Source organism: Panulirus ornatus, chromosome 41, assembly GCF_036320965.1.
Source record: "Panulirus ornatus isolate Po-2019 chromosome 41, ASM3632096v1, whole genome shotgun sequence".
NCBI classification, from domain to species: domain Eukaryota; kingdom Metazoa; phylum Arthropoda; class Malacostraca; order Decapoda; family Palinuridae; genus Panulirus; species Panulirus ornatus.
In genome coordinates, this window is record NC_092264.1 from 7,389,248 (window position 1) to 7,414,302 (window position 25,055).

Sequence of the window (25,055 nt, forward strand, 5' to 3'; positions counted from 1 at the left end):
ACAGACAAGACAAAGCAATTTGCCTCTCGAAGTTGCACAAAGGGCATGGTGAACAATCTGGCTAACTAACTGATTTTTTCTGGGGCATGAATGGTATTATATACATGTTACCTGGTTCATATGAACAGCGCTGGGATCAAGAAGGCAATTGGCCACAATACCATCATCATGTGACCCCGGACCTCCCTGAAACATTGATAACAACATCTAAAATTTGTCCAATATGGGTGCTGCTACTATATCCAACATACATTTATCTCTGATGCTTTTACTTATGTACAGAGGAAAGTGGAACATTTTGAAGATCATAAAGCACACACAAGACTAAAAACTCATGCACTCCTATCCTCCAGCATCCTGGAAGGGCAAGACCCCTCACCTTGGTGTCTAGGTGATGGTTGTGTGTGGTAGGTGGCAGGGAGGCTAGCATGGGCTTGTAATCATTAAGCTCCGTGCCATGATCCCTGCCTGAGGCCTTCACCCCATTGGCGTATACCATGCGACAAGTCCCATTACCCTGAAAGGTTTTGGCAAATCAATTCAATATAGTTCTTTTTTTCTTTGCAATTCCTTTGAAAGTTCAATACACATTAAGCAGATAGGAAAAAACTATAATTTTTGATGGTTACTGAAGGTAACAAAGTTTTATAAATCAATTTCTTCTCTATCTGGTGGTGGAGGTATGTGTACGTTCATCTTACCTGGTAAACTGAAGTAAAAAAAATAACAAGCAAATATGCAGTATCTGGGACCTTGCGGAACATACATACCATGCTTATTCTGAAACCCCATTCAATGTGGGAATGCTTTATTCTCATGAGCTTGGTTTAGATGCCAAAAGCAAAGATCAGCAGCAGCACCAGCAACAGCAAAGAACTGAGGAAACAACAAACCTGGAAGGCAGCAGCACTGTTCTGCCTGAGACGAATTATCCTGAGGCAAAGGAGGACCACCACAATGCAGGTAACGGCTGCTAGCAGTGACACCACACTTATCACCACCACTGTCCACCACACAACAACCAGCAGCAAAGGTAAAGAAAACACCAGTCATTTAAGATAACAAATATGTACCATGTATATTTACAAAAGAATGATCAATATACATATATATATATGTATATATATATATATATATATATATATATATATATATATATATATATATATATATATATATATATATATATATATATATATATATTTTTTTTTATACTTTGTCGCTGTCTCCCGCGTTTGCGAGGTAGCGCAAGGAAACAGACGAAAGAAATGGCCCAACCCCCCCCCCATACACATGTATATACATACATCCACACACACAAATATACATACCTACACAGCTTTCCATGGTTTACCCCAGACGCTTCACATGCCTTGATTCAATCCACTGACAGCACGTCAACCCCGGTATACCACATCGCTCCAATTCACTCTATTCCTTGCCCTCCTTTCACCCTCCTGCATGTTCAGGCCCCGATCACACAAAATCTTTTTCACTCCATCTTTCCACCTCCAATTTGGTCTCCCTCTTCTCCTTGCTCCCTCCACCTCCGACACATATATCCTCTTGGTCAATCTTTCCTCACTCATCCTCTCCATGTGCCCAAACCACTTCAAAACACCCTCTTCTGCTCTCTCAACCACGCTCTTTTTATTTCCACACATCTCTCTTACCCTTACGTTACTCACTCAATCAAACCACCTCTCACCACACATTGTCCTCAAACATCTCATTTCCAGCACATCCATCCTCCTGCACACAACTCTATCCATAGCCCACGCCTCGCAACCATACAACATTGTTGGAACCACTATTCCTTCAAACATACCCATTTTTGCTTTCCGAGATAATGTTCTCGACTTCCACACATTCTTCAAGGCCCCCAGAATTTTCGCCCCCTCCCCCACCCTATGATCCACTTCCGCTTCCATGGTTCCATCCGCTGCCAGATCCACTCCCAGATATCTAAAACACTTCACTTCCTCCAGTTTTTCTCCATTCAAACTCACCTCCCAATTGACTTGACCCTCAACCCTACTGTACCTAATAACCTTGCTCTTATTCACATTTACTCTCAGCTTTCTTCTTTCTCACACTTTACCAAACTCAGTCACCAGCTTCTGCAGTTTCTCACCCGAATCAGCAACCAGCGCTGTATCATCAACAAGCAACAACTGATTCACTTCCCAAGCCCTCTCATCCACAACAGACTGCATACTGCCCCTCTCTCCAAAACTCTTGCATTCACCTTCCAACCAACCCCATCAATAAACAAATTAAACAACCATGGAGACATCACGCACCACTGCTGCATACCGACATTCACTGGGAACCAATCACTTTCCTCTCTTCCTACTTGTACACATGCCTTACATCCTCGATAAAAACTTTTCACTGCTTCTAGCAGCTTAACTCCCGCACCATATACACTTAATACCTTCCACAGAACATCTCTATCAACTTTATCATATATGCCTTCTCCAGATCCACAAATGCTACAATCAAATCCATCTGTTTTTCTAAGTACTTCTCACATACATTCTTCAAAGCAAACACCTGATCCACATATCCTCTACTACTACTGAAACCACACTGCTCTTCCCCAATCTGATGCTCTGTACATGCTTTTACCCTCTCAATCAATACTGTACCATATAGTTTTCCAGGAATACTCAACAAACTTATACCTCTGTAACTTGAACACTCACCTTTATCCCCTTTTGCCTTCGTACAATGGCACTATGCATGCATTCCACCAATCCTCAGGCCCTTCACCAAAGACCATACATACACGGAATATTCTCACCAACCAGCCTACAACACAGTGACCCCCTTTTCTTAATAAATTCCACTGCAATACCATCTAAACCCGCCACCTTGCCAGCTTTCATCTTCTGCAAAGCTTTCACTACCTCTTCTCTTTTTACCAAACCATTCTCACTGACCCTCTCACTTTGCAGCACACCACCTCAACCAAAACCCCCTATATTTGCTACTCTATCATCAAACACATTCAACAAACCTTCAAAATACTCACTCCATCTCCTTCTCACTTCACCACTACTTGTTACTACCTCCCCATTAGCCCCCTTCATCGATGTTCCCATTTGTTCTCTTGTCTTATGCACTTTATTTATCTCTTTCCAAAACATCTGTATATTTTCCCTAAAATTTAACGATACTCTCTCATCCCAACTCTCATTTGCCTCTTTTTCACCTCTTGCACCTTTCTCTTGACCTCCCGCCTCTTTCTTTTATACATTTCCCAGTCATTTGCATTATTTCCCAGCAAAAATTGTCCAAATGCCTCTCTCTTCTCTTCCACTAATAATCTTATTTCTTCATCTCACCACTGACTACCCTTTCTAATCTGCCCACCTCCCACCTTTCTCATGCCACAGGCATCTTTTGCACAAGCCATCACTGCTTCCCTAAATACATCCCATTCCTCCCCCACTCCCCTTATATCATTTGCTCTTACCTTTTTCCATTCTGCACTCCATCTCTCCTGGTACTTCGTCACTCAAGTCCCCTTTCCAAGCTCACCTACTCTCACCACTCTCTTCACCCCAACATTCTTTCTTCTTTTCTGAAAACCTCTACAAATATTCACCTTCGCCTCCACAAGATAATAGTCAGATATCCCTCCAGTTGCACCTCTCAGCACATTAACATTCAAAAGTCTCTCTTTCATGCACCTATCAATTAAGATGTAATCCATCTCTCCTACTTACATATGTAAACTTATGTATATCTCTTTTTAAACCAGGTATTCTCAATCACCAGTCCTTTTTCAACACACAAATCTACAAGCTCTTCACCATTTCCATTTACAACACTGAACACCCCATGTACACCACCAATTAAACCCTCAACTGCCACATTACTCACCTTTGCATTCAAATCACACATCACTATGACCCAGTCTCATGCATAAATGCTAACGCATTCACTCAGCTGCTCCCAAAACACTTACCTCTCATGATCTTTCTTCTCATGACTAGGTGTATAGGCACCAATAATCTACCATCTCTCTCCATCCACTTTCAGTTTTACCCATATCAACTTAGAGTTTGCTTTCTTACACTCTATCACATACTCCCATAACTCGGGAGCAGTGCTACTCCTTCCTTTGCTCTTGTCCTCTCACCAACCCCTGACTTTACTCCCAAGACATTCCCAAACCACTCTTCCCCTTTACACTTGAGCTTCGTTTCACTCAGAGCCAAAACATCCAGGTTCCTTTCTTCAAACATATTACCTATCTCTCCTTTTTTCTCATCTTTGTTACAGCCACACACATTTAGACACCCCAATGTGAGCCTTCGAGGAGGATGAGCACTCCCTGCAAGACTCCTTCTGTTTCCCCTTTTAGCTAAAAAAGTCAAAATACAGGGAGGGGAGGGTTTCCAGCCCCCCACTCCCGTCCCCTTTAGTCACCTTCTGCAACATGCAGGGAATGCGTGGGAAGTATTCTTTCTCCCCTGTCCCTTGGGATACACATATACATACATAAAATATATATTCATTTATTCATTTCTAACTTATTATACTTTGTCGCATGCACCTATACATACCTATACATTCCAATGTACACATACATATACATAAAGACATATACATATATACACAAAATAAAAAGAGCGTGGTTGAGAGAGCAGAAGAGGGTGTTTTGAAATGGTTTGGGCACATGGAGAGAATGAGTGAGGAAAGATTGACCAAGAGGATATATGTGTCGGAGGTGGAGGGAACGAGGAGAAGAGGGAGACCAAATTGGAGGTGGAAAGATGGAGTGAAAAGGATTTTGTGTGATCGGGGCCTGAACATGCAGGAGGGTGAAAGGAGGGCAAGGAATAGAGTGAATTGGAGCGATGTGGTATACAGGGGTTGACGTGCTGTCAGTGGATTGAGTCAAGGCATGTGAAGCGTCCGGGGTAAACCAAGGAAAGCTGTGTAGGTATGTATATTTGCGTGTGTGGACGTGTGTATGTACATGTGTATGGGGGGGGTTGGGCCATTTCTTTCGTCTGTTTCCTTGCGCTACCTCGCAAACGCGGGAGACAGCGACAAAGTATTAAAAAAAAAAAAAAAAAAAAAAAAAAAAACATATATACACATGTACATATTCACTTACATATTTATACTTGCTGCCTTCATCCATCCCTGTTGCCACCCCGCAACATATGAAATGGCACCCCCCTCCCCACGCGCATGCGCGTGAGGTAGTGCTAAGAACAGACAACAGATCCCACATTCATTCACACTAAGTCTCTAGCTGTCATGTGTAATGCAACGAAACCACTGCTCCCTTTCCACATTCAGGCTCCACAAAACTTTCCATGGTTTACCCCAGATGCATCACATGCCCTGGTTCAATCTACTGACAGCTTGTCAACCCTGGTATACCACATGATTCCAATTCACTCTTCCTTGCACGCCATTCAACCTCCTGTAAGTTCAGGCCCCGATCGCTCAAAATCTTTTTCACTCCATCCTTCCACCTCCAATTCGGTCTCCTACTTCTCCTTGTTCCCTCCATCTCTTTCCTCACTTATTCTCTCCATGTGACCAAACCATTTCAATACATTCTCTTCTGCTCTCTCAACCACACTCTTTTTATTACCACACATCTCTCTTACCCTTTCATTACTTACTTGATCAAACCATCTCACACCACATCCACCCTCATCCTCACAACCCTATCTATTGCCCACGCCTCGCAACCATATAACATTGTTGGAACCACTATTCCTTCAAACATACCCATTTCTGCTATCCGAGGTAATGTTCTCGCTTTCCACACATTCTTCAACGCTCCCAAAACCTCTATATATTTATTTATATATATTTGATTGCTTGGGAGTGGGGAGCTGGAAATCCTCCCCTCCAGTTTTACTTTTCCAAAAGAAGGAACAGAGAAGGCGGCAAATGAGGAATTTTCTCTCAAAAAGGCTTTAGTCATCTGTTCCTTACACTACCTCACGATTATGAAAAACGGGAAATACATATAAAAAACTTGACTGCTGTTTCCCGCATTCACGAGGTAGGAACAGGAACAAACGAACAAAGAATGCATTCACTTACACTGATTCTCTAGCTGTCATGAGCAATACACCAAAACTATGGCCCCCTATCCACAACCAGCTCCTACAGACCTTTCCATGATTTCCCCAGGCTGTTTCTCATGCCACAGATCAGTCCAATGACAGCACGTTGACCCCTGTTATTCCAGTAGTTTCGGTGCAATTGGTTCTCCTGGTTACTTTACACATTCTAATACAATTGCATAATAGAATTCCTACCACATGCTATCCTTTTCGAGTGAAATCCTTGAAGTATTATTAAAAAACTATTTATAAAAACAGGATAAAGACGTGTATTCCACTACTTGGACTACACTCATTTCGAGAAGGATTTGCATCATAAATACAGTAAAAGATTAAAAAACTTGAGAAGCTATTGGGATGAGTTGTTATTTACCAGATATCATATATAGAGGTAACATATGCTAATTTCCTCATGAGTCTGGCAGGGACATGAAAATATTAATTCACAATGCATAACAAACAAAGGTTTCGTTATTCAACAAAAACACCAGCAGCTTTTGATTAAGAAGCAAAAACTTTTCAAGAACTCACACTCAGTGGAGATCTGTGGTTCACCCACTAATGTAGCCCTGATGTATATGAAGACAGTGGAGTGGGTGCCCATGCCTCCTCCAGTCACACCTGCTATTTGCAGAGTGTAGTTTGTATTGGATACCAGATCCTGAATCTGCATGAAAAAAATAAGAAACAGAAGTTCATACAGTAGAATATATTTGGTGTTTTCAAAACTGACCTGTGTAAAACCACTGGACAAAGCTACCCTCCACTGATGAAAACTAAAAGATACAGTAACTTGAACAAAGCTACCTTCCCATACTGAAAGCCAAATCAGAGCAAATACAATAACCCATTTCCTACAACATTTAATTTTTTTTATCATTACACTTTGTTGCTGTCTCCCACGTTAGCGAGGTAGCCCAAGGAAACAGACGAAAGAATGGCCCAACCCACCAACATACACAAGTATATACATAAACGCCCACACATGCACATATACGTACCTATACATTTCAACGTATACATACACAGACACATACATATATATATACACGTGTACACATCCACACTTGTTACCTTCATCCATTCCCGTCACCACCCCGCCACATATGAAAAGGCACCCCACTCCCCCTGCATGTGCACGAGGTAGTGCTAGGAAAAGACAACAAAGTGCCACATTCGTTCACACTCAGTCTCTAGCTGTCATGTGTAATGCACTGGAACCACAGTTCCCTTTCCACATCCACGCCCCACAAAACTTTCCGCAGTTTACCTCAGATGCTTCACATGCCCTGGTTCAATCCATTGTCAGCACGTTGACCCCGATATACTACATTGTTCCAATTCACCCTATTCCTTGCACACCTTTCACCCTCCTCTATGTTCAGGCCCTGATCACTCAAAATCTTTTCCACTCCATCCTTCCATGTCCAATTTGGTCTCCCACTTCTCATTCCCTCCACCTCTGACACATATATCCTCTCTGTCAATCTTTCCTCACTCATTCTCTCCATGTGACCAAACCATTTCAATACACCCTCTTCCACTCTCTCAATCACACTCTTTTAATTAACACCACACATCTCTCTTACCCTTTCATTACTTACCCGATCTGACCACCTCATACCACAGACTGTCCTCAAACATTTCATTTCCAACACATCCACCCTCCTCCGCACAACCCTATCTATAGCCCACACCTCGCAACCACATAACATTGTTGGAACCCCTATACCTTTAAACATACCCATTTTTGTTCACCAAGATAACGTTCTCACCTTCCACACATTCTTCAATGCTTCCAGAACCTTCATCCCCTCCCCCACCCTGTGACTCACTTCTGCTTCCATGGTTCCATCCACTGCTAAATCCACTCCCAGATATCTAAAACACTTTACTTCCTCCAGTTTTACTCCATTCAAACTTACCTCCCAATCGATATATTCAAATAAATATATTCAAATAAATAATTTTCTCATCTGCAGTCTTGGGATTTACCTTGTGGCTTTCCCACCTATTTCAAAAAGTTCTCCTTTGCTGATTGTCAGTCATTACTCAAGGATATATGGTGTGTCTTTTTTAAGATTTTTTCAAATACATTTGTGAAACACTTTAGGCTTCATATTTTTCACAACTTCAGCAGTGTAATGAAAATATACTTCCATAAAATCAGTATTTTTTCCTAAAAACCATAGATCCTATGTTTCTCTATTATCTTAAGGTGTTTCTAGTATCATAGTTGTAAATTTCTAGATTTAAGTTTAGAGAGTAAAAAGAAATGCTAAATATGAATTCATTTTTCAGAGGATAACTGGTTATTTCGATGCACCTCTCTACAATGTAATTACACAGTAAAAAGGTTTAAATTCTGCCAGCAATCCTACATACTGAACTTAAGCACTTTATGCAAAAAGAAGCATCCATCTTCTATTCATAATGATGAAAGACTGATCTACTAAAGTGAAAATATGTGTACAGTAAATGAAACGCATGGTTCATTTTCTGGAAGTGGCTGTGGGTTAATCCTTTAATAAAACAAACAAGAGGATTATGAATGTCACAAATTATGTGCAACTCATGGGATTCATGTAAACACAGATAACATCTGTCAACAGGCTCTCCCAACTCAGTCTGAGTCACAACAACAAAAGGTTCATATTCTATATTCCGATTTGTGCTCGTAAAGATAACTTACAAAAACTGCATAAAGTATTTATCTGTTTTGTTGATACTAGGACAATACCACATTAGTATACTGTACAAAACTGAACATTACTTGGTTAGTTTTAGTTACAAGAGGGAAACCCTTATCACTAAACTGCAGGATAAGTATGTTTGCAGGAGGCATAACGAAGAAATAAACCGGAAAGAAAGTATACTTGAATTATTCAGAAAGCAGCAAAAAGAACCATCAAAATCAACAAGCTTGTAGGAAGAACAAGTCCAGTATACCTACCATGCAAATAGTCGGGCAAAGGCCAAGGGTTATGGTGACGAAATAAAACAGCAGTTCTATATAAGAAACCTTTCCCATGACAAAGCTAAAGGAGTTTGGTAAAAACACTAAGCCAAACATGTGTCAAGGCTAACAAACTAAAAATATGGAAATAAACATGAGAATGTAATTAGAAGCAAGCAGAACACTAGTTTCTCTCACTGTACTCTAACTAAAAAGGCAGTGCTTGTTTGACAAAAGTTGCTTCATTACTTGTGTTTTATAGGAATGTAATCATTACATATCACTGGTAGGGTATCTGTGTATGAATACGTAAGTCTCTTCATATAGATGTAGTAATCTATTCAAATCAATCGAAGTGATGCTTGGGGCTGAACTTTATTTCGTTGACACTGATAAGAGAGTGATCCACTAAACAGAGAATATATATATGAAATATGAGGTTTACGTTAAGTAAATACTTGTGAGTTTACTTTGAAGCAAAACAAACACAAGTGGTCTATACATGTCACAAAGAACCTATGGCAGCAGGCTCTCTCAATTTGATAAAAGTACTTACAGCAAAGTGCTCATATTCTCATTTATGATAAACCCTTGTGAAATCAACTCACAAGAATTAACTCACTATTTGAAGAGCTTTTATGCTTTGGAAATAGTGAAATGAAACTGAACATGACTTGGTTAGTTTTAGTTATAAAAGAGGAGCCTATGCCAATAAATAGGATAAGAGTATCATCATAACAATTATAGGAGGCTTAATGAAGAAAGGTGCAATAAATAAAAAGTATACATATAATATTGAAAGTGCAACAAGAAAAAAAAAAATTACCCAAGTCAACAAGCATGTAAAAGAAATGCCTAACATACTTATGATGCAAATAATATAGCAAAGGTCATGGGTCATGCTGACATAAAAAAATGGCAAAATTGAATAAGAAACTTTTTCTCTAGCAAAGCTGAATGTGTTGGATTAAATAATTAAGCAAAATGTGTTTTAAGACCAATAGAAGCTGAAAGTATGAAATTAAACTTGAGAATGTAATTAGATATTAGTGGAACACTAGTTTCACACTGAATTTCAACTGATGGCAGTGCTTGTGTTACTAAAGCTGCATCACTTTTTGTTTTCACAGGAATTTCACCATTACATACAAATGGCACAATGTTTAAATTGAATATTCAAGTCTCTTCATTTTTTTATTGACTTAGGCTATACTATATTAATCTCTAACTCATAAAGTGCTCAGAGCTGATCTTTGAGATGAACTTGTCATATCTAAGTGATGACTGAGGCTGACCTGTGTGGAGGTGAGGTGATGATCAACAGTCTGGTTCTTCCATTCAATCTGGTCGTGGGAGTATGTCACCAGGTAGTGTAGGAGCTGACCATTAATGTGTCGTGGACGACTCCATGTCAAGATAGCATCTTTTGGACTGGCTGCACTCCATGACACATTGACTGGCACACTGGGAACTGCAGTACAGTATAAATAAACACATGATCATACTATCATCATATAACTGTAAGGAACCCTTCTCCAAGGTTTTCGACAGATTCAAACCGGTGCTACGATCAGAAGCAGAAAAAGGATGAACATCTTTCAAGTACAAAGTTATTTGATGAGATTCTACTTAAATGATACAACCTCACCAAAATTCCTTTCACCTGCTATGCAACCACAAGTAAATAAGAGCAAGGTTATTAGGTTCTGCAAGGTTGAGTGACAAGTTAGTTGGGATGGAAGTTTGAATGGACAGAAATTGGAGGAAATGATGTGTTTTAGATATCTGGGACTGGACTTAGCAGTGATGGGAACCATGAAAGCAGAAGTGAGTTACAGGTTGGGGGAGGGAGTGAAGGTTCTGGGAGCAATGAAGAATGTGTGGAAATAGAGATTGTTATCTCGGAGCAAAAATGGGTATGTTAGAAGGAAATAATAATTCTAACAATATCAACTGGTTGCAAGGTATGGGATATAGATATGGTTGTACAGAGGAAGGCGGATGTGTTGGAAATTAAATGTTTGAGGACAATATGTGGTGTGACTTGGTCTGATCAAGTAATTTGAAAGGGTAAGGGAGATGTGTGGAAATATAAAGAGTGTAGTTGAGAGAGCCCAGAAGAGGGTATATTGAAATGGTTTGGACATATGTAGAGAATGAGTGAGGAAAGGTTGACAATGAGGATATATGAGTCAGAAGTCGAGGGAACAAGGAGAAGCAGATCAAATTGGAGGTGGAAGGACGGCATGAAAAAGATTTTGAGCGATTGGGGCCTGAACCTACAGGAGGGTGAGAGGTGTGCAACGAATAGAGTGAATTGGAACAATGTAGTACACTGGGGTCAACATGCTGTCAATGAACTGAATCAGGACACGTGAAACGTCTAGGGTAAACCATGGAAAGGTCAGTGGGCCCTGGATGTGGATAGGGAGCTGTGGTTTCAGTGCATTACACAAAACAACTAGAGACTTTTCCAAAAAAAAGGAACTGAGAAGGGGGCCAAGAGAGGATATTCCCTCTACGGCTCAGTCCTCTGTTCTTAATGCTATCTCTCAAGCGCAAGAAATGGCGAATATGTATGAAAAAAAATATGTGTATGTCTGTGTGTGTATCTATATGTATGTATATGTTAAAATGTATATGTACGTGCATGGGTGTTTATGTATTTATACATGTGTACATGAGTGGATGGGCCATTCCTCGTCTGTTTCTTGGTGCTACCTCGCTGACGCGGGAAATAGCAATTAAGTATAATAAATATATTCATATCTATTTATTTTGCTTTGTCGCTGTCTCCCACATTAGCCAGGTAGCGCAAGGAAACAAACGAAAGAATGGCCTAACCCACCCACATACACATGTATATACATACATGTCCACACACGCAAATATACATACCTATACATCTTAACGTATACATATATATACACACACAGATATATACATATATACACATGTACATAATTCAAACTGTCTGCCTTTATTCACTCCCATCGCCATATATAAATATAAATAGATTTTATATTCATATTTATTATACTTTGTCGCTGTCTCCCGCGTTAGCGAAGTAGCACAAGGAAACAGATGAAAGAAAGGCTCAACCCACCCACATACATATGTATATACATGTACGTCCACACACACACACATATACATACTTATACATTTCAACTTATACATATATATACACACATAGACATATACATATATACACATGTACATAATTCATACTGTCTGCCTTTATTCATTCCCATCGCCACCCTGCCACACATGAAATAACAACCCCCTCCCCCCTCATGTGCGCGAGGTAGTGCTAGGAAAAGACAACAAGGGCCACATTCGTTCACACTCAGTCTCTAGCTGTCATGTATAATGCACTGAAACCACAGCTCCCTTTCCACAGAACTTTCCATGGTTTACCCCAGACGCTTCACATGCCCCGGTTCAATTGATTGACAGCATGTCGACCCCAGTATACCACATCATTCCAATTCACTCTATTCCTTTCATGCCTTTCACCCTCCTGCATGTTCAGGCCATGATCACTCAAGTCTTTTTCACTCCATCTTTCCACCTCCAGTTTGGTCTCCCACTTCTCCTCGTTCCCTCCACCTCTGACACATATATCCTCTTTGTCAATCTTTCCTCACTCATTCTCTCCATGTGACCAAACCATTTCAAAACACCCTCTTCTGCCCTCTCAACCACACTCTTTTTATTACCACACATCTCTCTTACCCTTTCATTACTTACTCGATCAAACCACCTCACACGACATATTGTCCTCAAACATCTCATTTCCAGCACATCCACCCTCCTCCGCACAACTCTATCTATAACCCACGCCTCGCAACCATATATCATTGTTGGAACCACTATTACTTCAAACACATATATATATATATATATATATATATATATATATATATATATATATATATATATATATATATATATATATATGTATATTTTTTTTTTTTTGCTTTGTCGCTGTCTCCCGCGTTTGCGTATATATGTGTATATATGTATATATCTGTGTGTGTATATATATGTATACGTTGAGATGTATAGGTATGTATATTTGCATGTGTGGACGTGTATGTATATACATTTCTTTCGTCTGTTTCCTTGCGCTACCTCGCAAATGCGGGAGACAGCGACAAAGCAAAATAATAATAATAATAATAATAATAACATATATATATAAAACCCCTATTGCAGTTAAATTTATCAATAAAGGGTGTGACTATGTTGTTGACTGGTTAGTTAGAATTTTCTATATATCCTCTCAAAAGCATATATAACAAAACTCCAAGCTACACAGAGAAGAGCACCAGAACAATCACTGGCTGCCTAGAAACTACTAACACTCAACACCTACACAATGAAACACAGAGCCTCCCAATAAAATCCCATCTCAACATGCTCAGCACTCAATTCTTTACAATAACAGAAGACCACTTCCACCAAAACCACTCTATAACTAACCATCAACCCCAAACAGACAACTTAACCTTCTCATACAGTTCAGCAACCTTTACTTAAAGATCCCCTAGCCTTTACACATATAATGCTCAGTAATCACATACACACTGAAATGACACACCAAGCACTAAAAAACTGCCCTCATTCTTAAGCCTTACCTCCTCAGATATACTCGCAGCTGGAACAATCACTCCCTGTACATTTTTCGAGTCACACTATTCCTGTCTACAACACAACAAGCACTGTTTCAGCATATTCCAAGACTCATCATATGCACAATGCAACTATAATACTGGACACACTGAACACCTGCTGCTGAAATACCTCACACTCTCCACACATAAACAAATGCACAACATTATCTAACTTTATGATCAGCTTTAGAAAAGATTGGAGGGGCTCCTGGGGCAGGAAGCAATATACATTTTTCTTTAGAAACTTCATAATTCTAAAATTCAATAAAGCTAAGAGAACATCCATTACTCACCTCCCTCCTCAGTAATGGCTTGGTGAGGAGCAGATGATGCCCCAGTGAGGGTAGCAGTTGATGGTGTCACTGTGACTTCATAGCCATGGAGGGGCTCCAGGTCAGTAAGTATTAACCTCTTCCGCGTCAGTCGCATATACCGCACAGGTCTGTCATTGCTCCAGTCTTGATAACATGGCTCCTGAGATTCCTGTAATCAAAAGGGTACTTTGAATTATGGTAAATGAAATGTTCAGAGAGGGACACTTATGACAATAGTAAGTTATCAAATAACAGGGTGTTGTAATATTCTGTTTAGGATGCTTCTAATTCCGAATGGCTTTCTTTTTTTTTTTCCTTATGCCTAACTACTTTTCCTGCCTTGGTGAGGGAGCTTCATACAAATGAACAGCAACCTCATTTCCATACGCTCACTCTCTAGCTGTCATGTATAAGGTACTGAAACCAGAGCTAACCATCAACCGCTTAGTCACAGACTATTCCATGGTTTACCTTTACCACTTCATGTGCCTTGGTTCTGCCACTGACAGAAGGTACTAGCCAGTCATATACCACATCAATCCAATTCATTCTCTCCTATACATGCCTCACCTGAAGGTTCAGGCCCCAATACCTAAAGGCCTACTTCAATCTATCCATATTCTTGGTCTCCTCCTCCTACTTCAGAGATGTAAATCCTCTCAGTCAGTCTTTCTTCACCCATCCTCTCCATATACCCTAATGCTTATGGTACACCCTGATCAGGTCTTTCAATCAAATGGCACTAACTACCACACCTTGCTCTTATAATGTCATTTCCTACATGATAAACCCATCTTACATCATATATCATGAAATATTCAATTTCCAACATGACTTCCATCTTCCTTTCTTTTGCACTGAAGACCAAAGAATCACATCTATACAATACTTCTGGGACTACAGCACCTTCAAATATACCCTAACAAACTGCAATCTTTCCTTCGGCATGCTTCTTTGTGTACACAGGAAATAAGGCTCCTCACTCAACTTATGACTCACTTCTCCCCAAAGGTTCTATCCAGTTTTATGTCCACTCCAAGGTACCTAAAGATCTCCATTCCCTGCAGATTTTTTTGTGTTCAGTCTTAGGCTCAAACTATCCTGTCTTGCTCTCAAGCTACACTTCATCAACTTGTATTTGTTCACATAAACTTTCAACTCCCTCTTTCACATGCTCTCCCAGACTCAGACACCAGCTTCTGCAATTTTTCTTGAGTCTGCCGACAGATCCGTGTCATCAGAAATTAGGAACTGACTCATCTCCCAGCTACCACTACCACTAGCAAATTGAAGACCCATCCCTCACTCCAAGGCTCTGATACTTATCTTCCTCACTATCCCATCCATTAAACAGATTATAAAGCCATGGTGATATCACATATCCCTAGTGCAGGACCATCTTCCACTGGAACCACTCATCCTCCATCATTCTTATTTGCACCTTTGTCTTGCTATCAATGTAAAATCACTTTACTGCATGTTGTGGCTTTCCTCCTACATCATATATTTGTAACATTTTCCACAAAACTCCTGTGCTAACCTTCTCATATGCTTTCTACAGGTCTATAAATGCCACATAGAAATTCCTCTTTCTCCAAGTATTTCCCACAATATTTTCAAAGCAGTCACCTGGTTCAAACATCATCTTCCACGTTTGAAGTCACAGTGCTCCTCCTGAGTCAGATCCTCTGTGCATTCCACCACCCTCTTAATCATCACACTCCAGTACATATCAACATAGTAAGTGCATTCACCTTGTCATTCTTGCTTTTATATAAGAACACTATACATATATTCTGCAAGCCCTCAGTCACTTCATCTTGGGCCTGACTAACCAAACACAAACACTGTCACCCATTTTCTTGAGAAATTCAACTGTAATCTAATCCATTCCTGCTGCTTTGCCACACTTCATCCTATCTATGGAATTTCACTTTACATAGCACCTCCTACCAAATACTATATCTGCCATCTTGTCATTCAATATGTTCAGTTTTTTTCAAATTACACATTCCATCTCTTTTTCACCTCTTCTTTACCTTTATCACTTTGCCATCTGTTCCCCTCACTGTCACTTCCACATGTTCTCTTGTTCTCTTCACACTATTCACACCTACTTCGAAAAATGTTATATTCTCTCTAAAGTTAATCAACACCTCCTACCAAATACCATATCTGCCATCTTGTCATTCAATATGTTCAGTTTTTTTCAAATTACACATTCCATCTCTTTTTCACCTCTTCTTTACCTTTATCACTTTGCCATCTGTTCCCCTCACTGTCACTTCCACATGTTCTCTTGTTCTCTTCACACTATTCACACCTACTTCGAAAAATGTTATATTCTCTCTAAAGTTAATCAACACCTTCTCATCCCATTTCTCCTTGCCTTCTTTTTTAACGGCCAAACAAATCTCTTCATCTCCAGCTATTTTCTTAAGTACATCTCCCAATCACTTGCACACCTTCCCTGCAGGTACTGACCATACACCTCTTTAATCTCTTTCACTATCAATCTAACTTCCTTATCCCAACATTCACTATCCTTTTTCATACCATACTCTTAACATGTTTACATGTAAGTACTGCTTCCCTAAATCTTTTTATGCCTCACTCATTTCCCCTGCTTCATTCACTCTTAACCAAAGTGACTATTCACCCAATCTCTCCCAGTATTTGTGCACAGAGGTCTTTCTTCCAAGCTCACTCACTTTCACCCCTTAATTCTCAAATATTCTATTTCCTCTTTTCTCGAAATTAGGACAAACTTTCACACTTGTTTCCAACAAGATATGTTATGAAATATTTTTCTGTGCAATACCTGAAATCTCAGCTAGTATCCTAATTCTAAACTTGATGAAGGACTTCACAGTATTTACAAAACTTCATACAGTTTATGTACATGCATGTAAAGCACTTGAAAAGCCTGATATAAAAACCTTCATACTTAAGGAGATACACAGAATTCTAAAAAGGTAAATGTGGTTCTGTGTAACTAAAATGTATTTCTATAAAATTCTCAGCTTTTTCAATACGTACCTGCTGCACCTAAGACTCCCATACCAATGTCATAGCATGCATACCAGCCACACATTCATTTGACTGAATGGATAACACCTATGTATTCATGTGTTTGAATTTTTTCATCTGGCTATAACAGCTATGAAGACTTAAACCTATGATCTGGTGACCTGAAGCTTGGTGTCCTGGCTTTCTTCAGCAAGTCCATCAGTTGGGCAGCTCCTTCCACCCGCCTCTCTTGTGGTCTCCTGTCCACTCATATCCCTCCCACCAATGCCTTGAGTACCAAAATACTGCTCAACAATCCCCTGACCACCAGCATCCTCAACATCAGGGTCCTGGGTCTGGATAAGTGAGGCTTTGGCACTCTTCTGTAGCCCAAGACTCACAACTTTGACAGTGAAGAAATCTGGTGTCATTCTTTTACCCTTTGGTCGCCATGATACTAGCATACTAGTGGTGTTGAGAACCTTAACCTGCAAGACAGAAAGAAATTTATAGCTAGAAAAAAAATAATGTACACATTTTCTTGTGTTTCTGTAATGCAGACAAACTCTAGTTTAACACATCATGGTTCTGTATACCCTTACAACATTGAGGTGTATATTTTCTTGTGGCAGCTGCAATAGCATGGGCAAATGAATGCCCTAATTGAGGCTATCTCAGCTTAGCATTCTTAATATTGGCACCATCTTTGTTGCCATCTCCATTTCTATAAGCTTTTAGTGATTCCTTAGGTACAGTGACTGGAGTACAGTCTCAACAAAGAACTTCTCACTCCAAAGGAATCTACATGCCCTTGCTTCTATGATAGTGCAGCAAGGGGCTCTATCCCGCCCTGAAGGAAACAACATCACTACCCCCTACTTCAGCGAAGTAGCACCAGAAAAACAGATAAAAAAGGCCACAATCGTTCACACTTAGTCTCTAGCTGTCATGTGTAATGCACAGGAACCACAGTTTCCTATCCACATCCAGGCCCCATAGACCTTTCCAGAATTTACCCCAGATGTTTCACATGCCCTGGTCCAGTCCATTGACAACACATCGACCCCGGTATACCACATCATTCCAATTCACTCTATTCTTTGCTTGCCTCTCACCCTCCTGTATGTTCAGGCCCCAATTGCCAAAAATCTTTTCTACTCCAGCTTTCCACCTCCAATCTGATCTCCCACTTCTCCTTGTTCCCTTCACCTCTGACACATACATCCTCTTTGTAAACGTTTCCTCACTCATTCTCTCCAATTGTCCTAACCACTTCAACACACCCTCTTCTACTCTCTCAACCACACTCTTTATTTCCACACATCTCTCTTACCCTTTCAGCACTTACTCAATCAAAACACCTTACACCACACACACACACACACACACATATATGTACATTTCTTTTTCTTATTTTTCATTATACTTAATCACTGTCTCCCACATTAGCGAGGTTGCACAAGGATACAAATGAAAGAATGGCCCAACCCACCCACATACGCATGTACATATATAAATGCCCACACACGCACATATACATACCTTTACATTTCAACGTATACATACATATACATACACAGATATATACATATATACACATGTATATATTCATACTAACTGCCTTCATCCATTCCCGTTATCACTCCGCCACATATAGAATGGCAGCCCCCTCCCCCCAGGCACGCAGGAGGGAGTGCTAGGAAGAGACAACAAAGGCCACATTCGTTCACACTCAGTCTCTAGCTGTCATGGGTAATGCACCGAAACCACTGCTTCTTTTCCACATCCAAGACTCAAAAAACTTTCCATGGTTTACCCCAGATGCTTCACATGCCCTGGTTCAATCCATTGACAGCACATCAACCCCTGTATACCACATTGTTCCAATTCACTCTATTCCTTACACGCCTTTCACCCTCCTGTATGTTCAGGCCCCGATTGCTCAAAGTCTTTTTCTTTTTCACTCCATCCTTCCACTTCCAAGTTGGTCTCCCACTTCTCCTCGTTCCCTCCACCTCTGAGACATTTATCCTCTTTGTCAATCTTTCTTCACTCATTCTCTCCATGTGACCACACCATTTCAATACACCCTCTTCTACTCTCTCAACCACACTCATTTTATTACCACACATCTCTCTTACCCTTTCATTACTTACCTGATCAAACCACCTCACACCACATACTGTCCTCAAACATTTCATTTCCAACACATCCACCCTTTTCTGCACAACCCTATCTATAGCCCATGCCTCACAACCATATAACATTGTTGGAACCACTATTCCTTCAAACATACCTATTTTTGCTCTCTAAGAAAATGTTCCCACCTTCCACACATTCTCCAATGCTCCCAGAACCTTCGTCCCCTCTCCCCACCCTGTGACTCACTTTTGATTCCATGGTTCCATCTGCTGCTAAATCCACTCCTAGATATCAAAGATACACTTCAGTTCCTCCAGTTTTTCTCCATTCAAACTTACCTCCCAATTAGCTTGCTCCTCAACCCTACTGAACCTAATAACCTTGCTCTTATTCACATTTACTCTCAGCTTTCTTCTTTCACACACTTTACCAAACTCAGTCACCAGCTTCTGCAGTTTCTCACACGAATCAGCCACCAGCGGGATATCATCAGCGAACAACAACTGACTCACTTCCCAAGCTCTTTCATCCACAACAAACTGCATAATTACCCCTCTCTCCAAAACTCTTGCATTCACCTCCATAACAACCCCATCCATAAACAAATTTAACAACCATGGAGACATCACGCACCCATGTCGCTAACTGAAATTCACTGGGAACCAATCACTTTCCTCTCTTCCTACTCGTACACATGCCTTACATTCTTGATAAAAACTTTTCACTGCTTCTAGCAACTTGCCTCCCACACCATACACTCTTAATACCTTCCAAAGAGAATCTCTATCAACTCTATCATATGCCTTCTCCAGATCCATATATGCTACATACAAATCCATTTGCTTTTCTAAGTATTTCTCACATACATTCTTCAAAGCAAACACCTGATCCACACATCCTCTCCCACTTCTGAAACCACAGTGCTCTTCCCCAATCTGTTGCTCTGTACATGCTTCCATCCTCTCAATTAATACCCACCCATATAATTTCCCAGGAATACTCAACCTCTGTAATTTGAACACTCACCTTTATCCCCTTTGCCTTTGTACATTGGCACTATGCATGCATTCCGCCAATCCTCATGTACTTCACCATGAGTCATACATAAAATGAATATCCTCACCAACCAGTCAACAACAAGAGTCATCCCCTTTTTTAATAAATTCCACTGCAATACCATCCAAACCCGCCGCTTTGCCGGCTTTCATCGTCCACAAAGCTTTCACTACCTCTTCTCTGTTTACCAAACCATTCTCCCTGACCCTCTCACTTCGCACACCACCTCGACCAAAACACCCTATATCTGCCACTCTATCATCTAACGCATTCAACAAACCTTCAAAATACTCACGCCATTTCCTACTTGTTGTTACCTCCACATTTGCCCCATTCACCGATGTTTCCATTTGTTCTCTTGTCTTACGCACTTTATTTACTTCCTTCTAAAACATCTTTTTATTTATTCATTTATTTATTTATTAATTATACTTTGTCGCTGTCTCCTGCATTAGTGAAGTAGTGCAAGGAAACAGACGAAAGTATGGCCCAACCCACTCACATACACATGTATATACTTACACGTCCACACATGCACATATACATACCTATACATCTCAACGTATACATACATATATACACACAGACATGTACATATATACACATGTACATAATTCATCCTGTCTGCCCTTATTCATTCCTGTTGCCACCCTGCCACACACGAAATGACAATCCCCTCCCCCAGCATTTGCGCGAGGTAGCGCTAGGAAAAGACAACAAAGGCCACATTCGTTCTCCCTAAAATTTAATGATACTCTCTCACCCCAACTCTTATTTGCAGTCTTTTTCACCTCTTGCACTTTTCTCTTAACCTCCTGCCTCTTTCTTATATACATCTCCCAGTCATCTGCACTATTTCCCAGCAAAAATCAACCAAATGCCTCTCTTCTCTTTCACTAATAATCTTACTTTTTCATCCCACCACCCACTGCCCTTTCTGTGTGTGTGCATGTGTGTGTGTGTGACTTTATATAGGTGTATGTATGAAGGCATGGAGTGTTAGACAGCTGGAAGGGCAGATATCTTGTGTTTACTATCTTAATAGCAATATACAATGTATATGCATTTTGTCATTATGTTCACTGGGGCTGTGATCTGTGAGTAGAGGCTGATGACAATGTGAGGCAGGGGTAAGCTTTTTATTTCTTCTTGGAGGTTGGTGGGTTGTTTTAGACTGGTTTGGATGTAAGGGATCTATTGCTGTTGCAAAGAAATGACTGCTAAGCATGTTGAAGTGGGATTGCATTAAAAGGATCTGCAAAGGTGATAAGTATTTGTGGCTGTTCTGAGAGGCCTATCTTATGTGGTTTGTAATTTTGTTAAAAATGCTATTAAGAGACAGTTGGGAGGGCAGATGTTCAGTGTCCATTATGTCACTACAAAATGTATGTGTACTGTCAGTTTTATGTGTACTAAGGACGGGGGGATCTGTGAGTAGAGGTAGCTAGACAGAGGTCAACTTTTTATTTCTCCTTGGTAGTTGATGATTTATGAAGTGGTTTGGATGTGAGGCGTTAAGTGCTACTGCAAAGAACTGAGTGCCAAGCATACTGAGGTGGGATTATATTAGGAGGCCTTCTATTCCACTTCACAGGTGATGAGTGTCTTTGATTACTAAGTTGTCTGTAATTATTTTCAGGGGTATATTCTGTGTGGTTTGCAGCTTTTCATTTGCTTTCAAGAGAGTGGAGACCAGGCAGGTGAGGTATAGTTTAGGGTGAGCTGGATGTATTCTTTGCAGAGGATAGTTAGTGAGTCATTCCCTTTCCAAATCTTGAACCAGATAACATTCTGAAGGCATTTAGTTTGAGTGTTGTTTTTGAGCTAATACTCTTGGTGTAATGAATGTCATGCATGTGTTGCATGTGATGCCTATAATATATGCTGTTTTGATGATTGGGAGCAAGTGTCCATTCAAGATTGGACTCAAATCTATCTGTGCTTAAAAGAGTGATTAAAGACTTGTGTGGAGACACACACATTCTGTTCTGGGTAAGCCGCTGCTCCAATTTTGTAATGTAGTGCGGGATGTTTCTTGTTGTAACTGTGGAGTTAAGGAGAGATCTGATTATGAGGTTGTTTGCACAAGTAGAATTTCATACAGTGGTTTGCTGAAGATAATAGGAGGTCATGAAGGAAAAGACTGAAGAAGGTTGGAGAAAGATCCACATTCACAACTGTCTTTATAAAATATTTTCTTTATTGAATAAGTCACTCTGATGAGTAATTTCTTATTTCCTTGGTCATATCTCTCTATGCTATCAGTTTTATTGACAAAGTACTGTACAAGACTGAAAGAAGAGTAATACCCATGGGTGATGATAGGTTTTCATGATTAAGAGCAATAATTACAGAAAATCTACAAAAATTCTTAGTCAGTACAGATACATAATCATGTCAAGAAAAGAATCTTATCTGTCACAGAAAAAATAAGCTTGGAGAAAGATTCTGCATTTGGTGCCCCAGACTAAAGCAGATCTTGCTTCCTTTGCAGAGTGACATGCATAACCAGTCTCACTCACCCTGATCTTCTTGATACCAATCTTGTCAGTGAACTTGTGTTGTGGAAGCGTATCTGGGGGCACTGCCAACGTACAGATGGTGCAACCCAAGGTTGCCCTTCTACCTCTCTCCTGCACATCTTTGTAGAATGGCTCCACCTTCACTGTGTAACAGGTCCCTGGCTCTGAGGTTTAAGAGGACAAATAGTCTATCAATGATGTTATAATAGAAGCACGTACTCTGTATTGTTATTACAGACCAAAAGATATCTGTCTAGAAGTTAGTATAGGCAAATGGAAAGAACAGGAGGCCAGGGGACACATACTGAAGAGAGGTATCTTGTCAAAGTGGAACACTGTGACATCAAGGGACACTATATTCAACAGGAGGCTATGCTGAGAAGTGTGCTGTGACATTGCAGTGAGTACTACAGCAGCTGAAGGGAAATGTGAAAATGATGAAGAACACAGAGATAATGAGAGGCACAAAATAATATCAAGATCAACCAGATGATGCTTCAACATGCATAAACAATGTTGGTATACAGTATCTGCATACATGACCACTTGTGACAATTGTTCATTTGTGCATCCACTTTTGAATTTCTCTTAAAGCTTCTTATCAACATTTGTATCTCACACACACAAACACAATGTACATTCACCCACATTTGTGTCTCTTACACACATCCATCCACATTTGCAGCTCCTTCAAACAAATTAATCTTCATCTTCACATTGCTGCATATCAACCCAAATGAGTAAATCTCTCATAAATTCATCTACATATGCATCTTCCTGGCACGTGTTTATCCACACTCGCTCCTCTTTGAAGCAGAGCAATCCACAGTAGCACATTCTTCTTACACACTGCTATTCTCATACCACCCTAGTACTCTATGGTCCTTTTCTATTTCTGTACCAATCTGAAAATGCTCTCCTGCAAAAGGTATGAGCTCACCCAGATTTTTGAGGACAACAGAAGAGGCTGATGCCTCAGTGTTCTTGCGTTTGATGACTTCAGGTGTGCTGTTGTAGGTGACCTCATAGGTTAGGACATTTGGCCGTAGCACATCAGCAAGCACCCAATCAACCTGCAGTGGTTGAATACTAGGATTAATTATCATACGTATCAAGAAGTCATATACGTACAGTGCCCGCTAAAAAACTTGTCTTCTCCCCATACATTTTCAAATGCTGTTACACTCACATTTCATTACTTTTTCATCTCTCTTTTGTTCTTGATTACCATCTGCAGATGTCTGAGCATGGAACTGGCAAGGTTCCTGGAGTATTCTAGGTCCATGTTTTCAGTCCATAGGGTCTTGATCTCCTGAAGGAGGCAATGCAATGATGAGGTGTTGCAGGAAGCAGCTGCCTGACATATGAGTGCTGAGTGCATCTAGAAATATCATGTTTACCCACATTTTCTTGTTTCCAGGAGGGAATTCCAACTTTCTCCTCCTTAGAAAGGTAAGAACCAACCATATTGAAGAACAGATGGAAGAAATACAGAGCCCAGATGCGAAATTCCCGAAGGGAAGTGGCAACCTGGAAGAGTAAAGAAGGAATATTATTCCCTAAAGATAGACAGAGGCACGCTGAGGCAGGCTGCTGGAACTGATATCACAGGAAACACTCGTCTCCACAACCAGATGTATGATGATTTCACCCCAAGAGCGTCATATGCTTGTGACCACCTTAGCCGCGTACCACCTTTGAAAATGTAAAGGGACAGGCAAGGTTTTCTGCAGACATTATGTACGTAAATAAGAATCACCTTACCAGAAAGCATTTAAGACTGTGAATAAAGTGAATAACACTGATGAAGCAAGCATGACTATAAAAAAAATGAAGGATGCTAGTAACATGGTTACACATAAAAAGACGACTAAGGAAAGACAGAAGAAGGAGCTGAAAGACAGCATAGTTTTCAAAGAATATTGAAGGAAACAATGGACAAGAACTAGATGATTCTGGGGCAGAAGAAAACCACAAAGTAGAGGTAACTGCAAAAGAGCTGGCAGAAGTTTGGGGCTTCTGAATCAGATGGTCAGAACAAATGTTTATAAACCCATGAGAAGGCACATTATACAATATAAGCTTGTGATGCAAAGGATGGAGGACTTGAGAAGGCGATGATAACTTGGAACAGCTGTGTAGTAATGAAAATGCAGATTTCAGATAAGATTAACCCTTTTGGTGCTACTGGTACCAATCTAAATTTCCACAGCAAGGTGTTATTGGTGTCAATCTACATAAACAATTCACACACAATTTCCCACAAGTTG

The 25,055-nt window shown here is 40.3% G+C and overlaps 1 protein-coding gene across 4 annotated transcripts in view; it reads right to left on the bottom strand.

The window, feature by feature from the left end:
- Positions 1-25,055, bottom strand: part of LOC139761648 (immunoglobulin superfamily DCC subclass member 4-like) — a 265,177-nt gene that overhangs the window by 7,304 nt on the left and 232,818 nt on the right. The window contains exons 13-21 of one of the 4 annotated variants that reach the window (XM_071685950.1): positions 23,726-23,858; positions 22,786-22,949; positions 17,248-17,553; positions 14,036-14,225; positions 10,359-10,534; positions 6,639-6,774; positions 894-1,003; positions 380-517; positions 112-186 (exon numbers count right to left, since the gene is read on the bottom strand). In XM_071685950.1, the coding sequence (XP_071542051.1) occupies positions 112-186; positions 380-517; positions 894-1,003; positions 6,639-6,774; positions 10,359-10,534; positions 14,036-14,225; positions 17,248-17,553; positions 22,786-22,949; positions 23,726-23,858 (1,428 nt within the window). The remainder of the gene's footprint in view (positions 1-111; positions 187-379; positions 518-893; positions 1,004-6,638; positions 6,775-10,358; positions 10,535-14,035; positions 14,226-17,247; positions 17,554-22,785; positions 22,950-23,725; positions 23,859-25,055) is intronic. The other 3 variants (XM_071685952.1, XM_071685951.1, XM_071685953.1) reach the window with 3 other exon arrangements.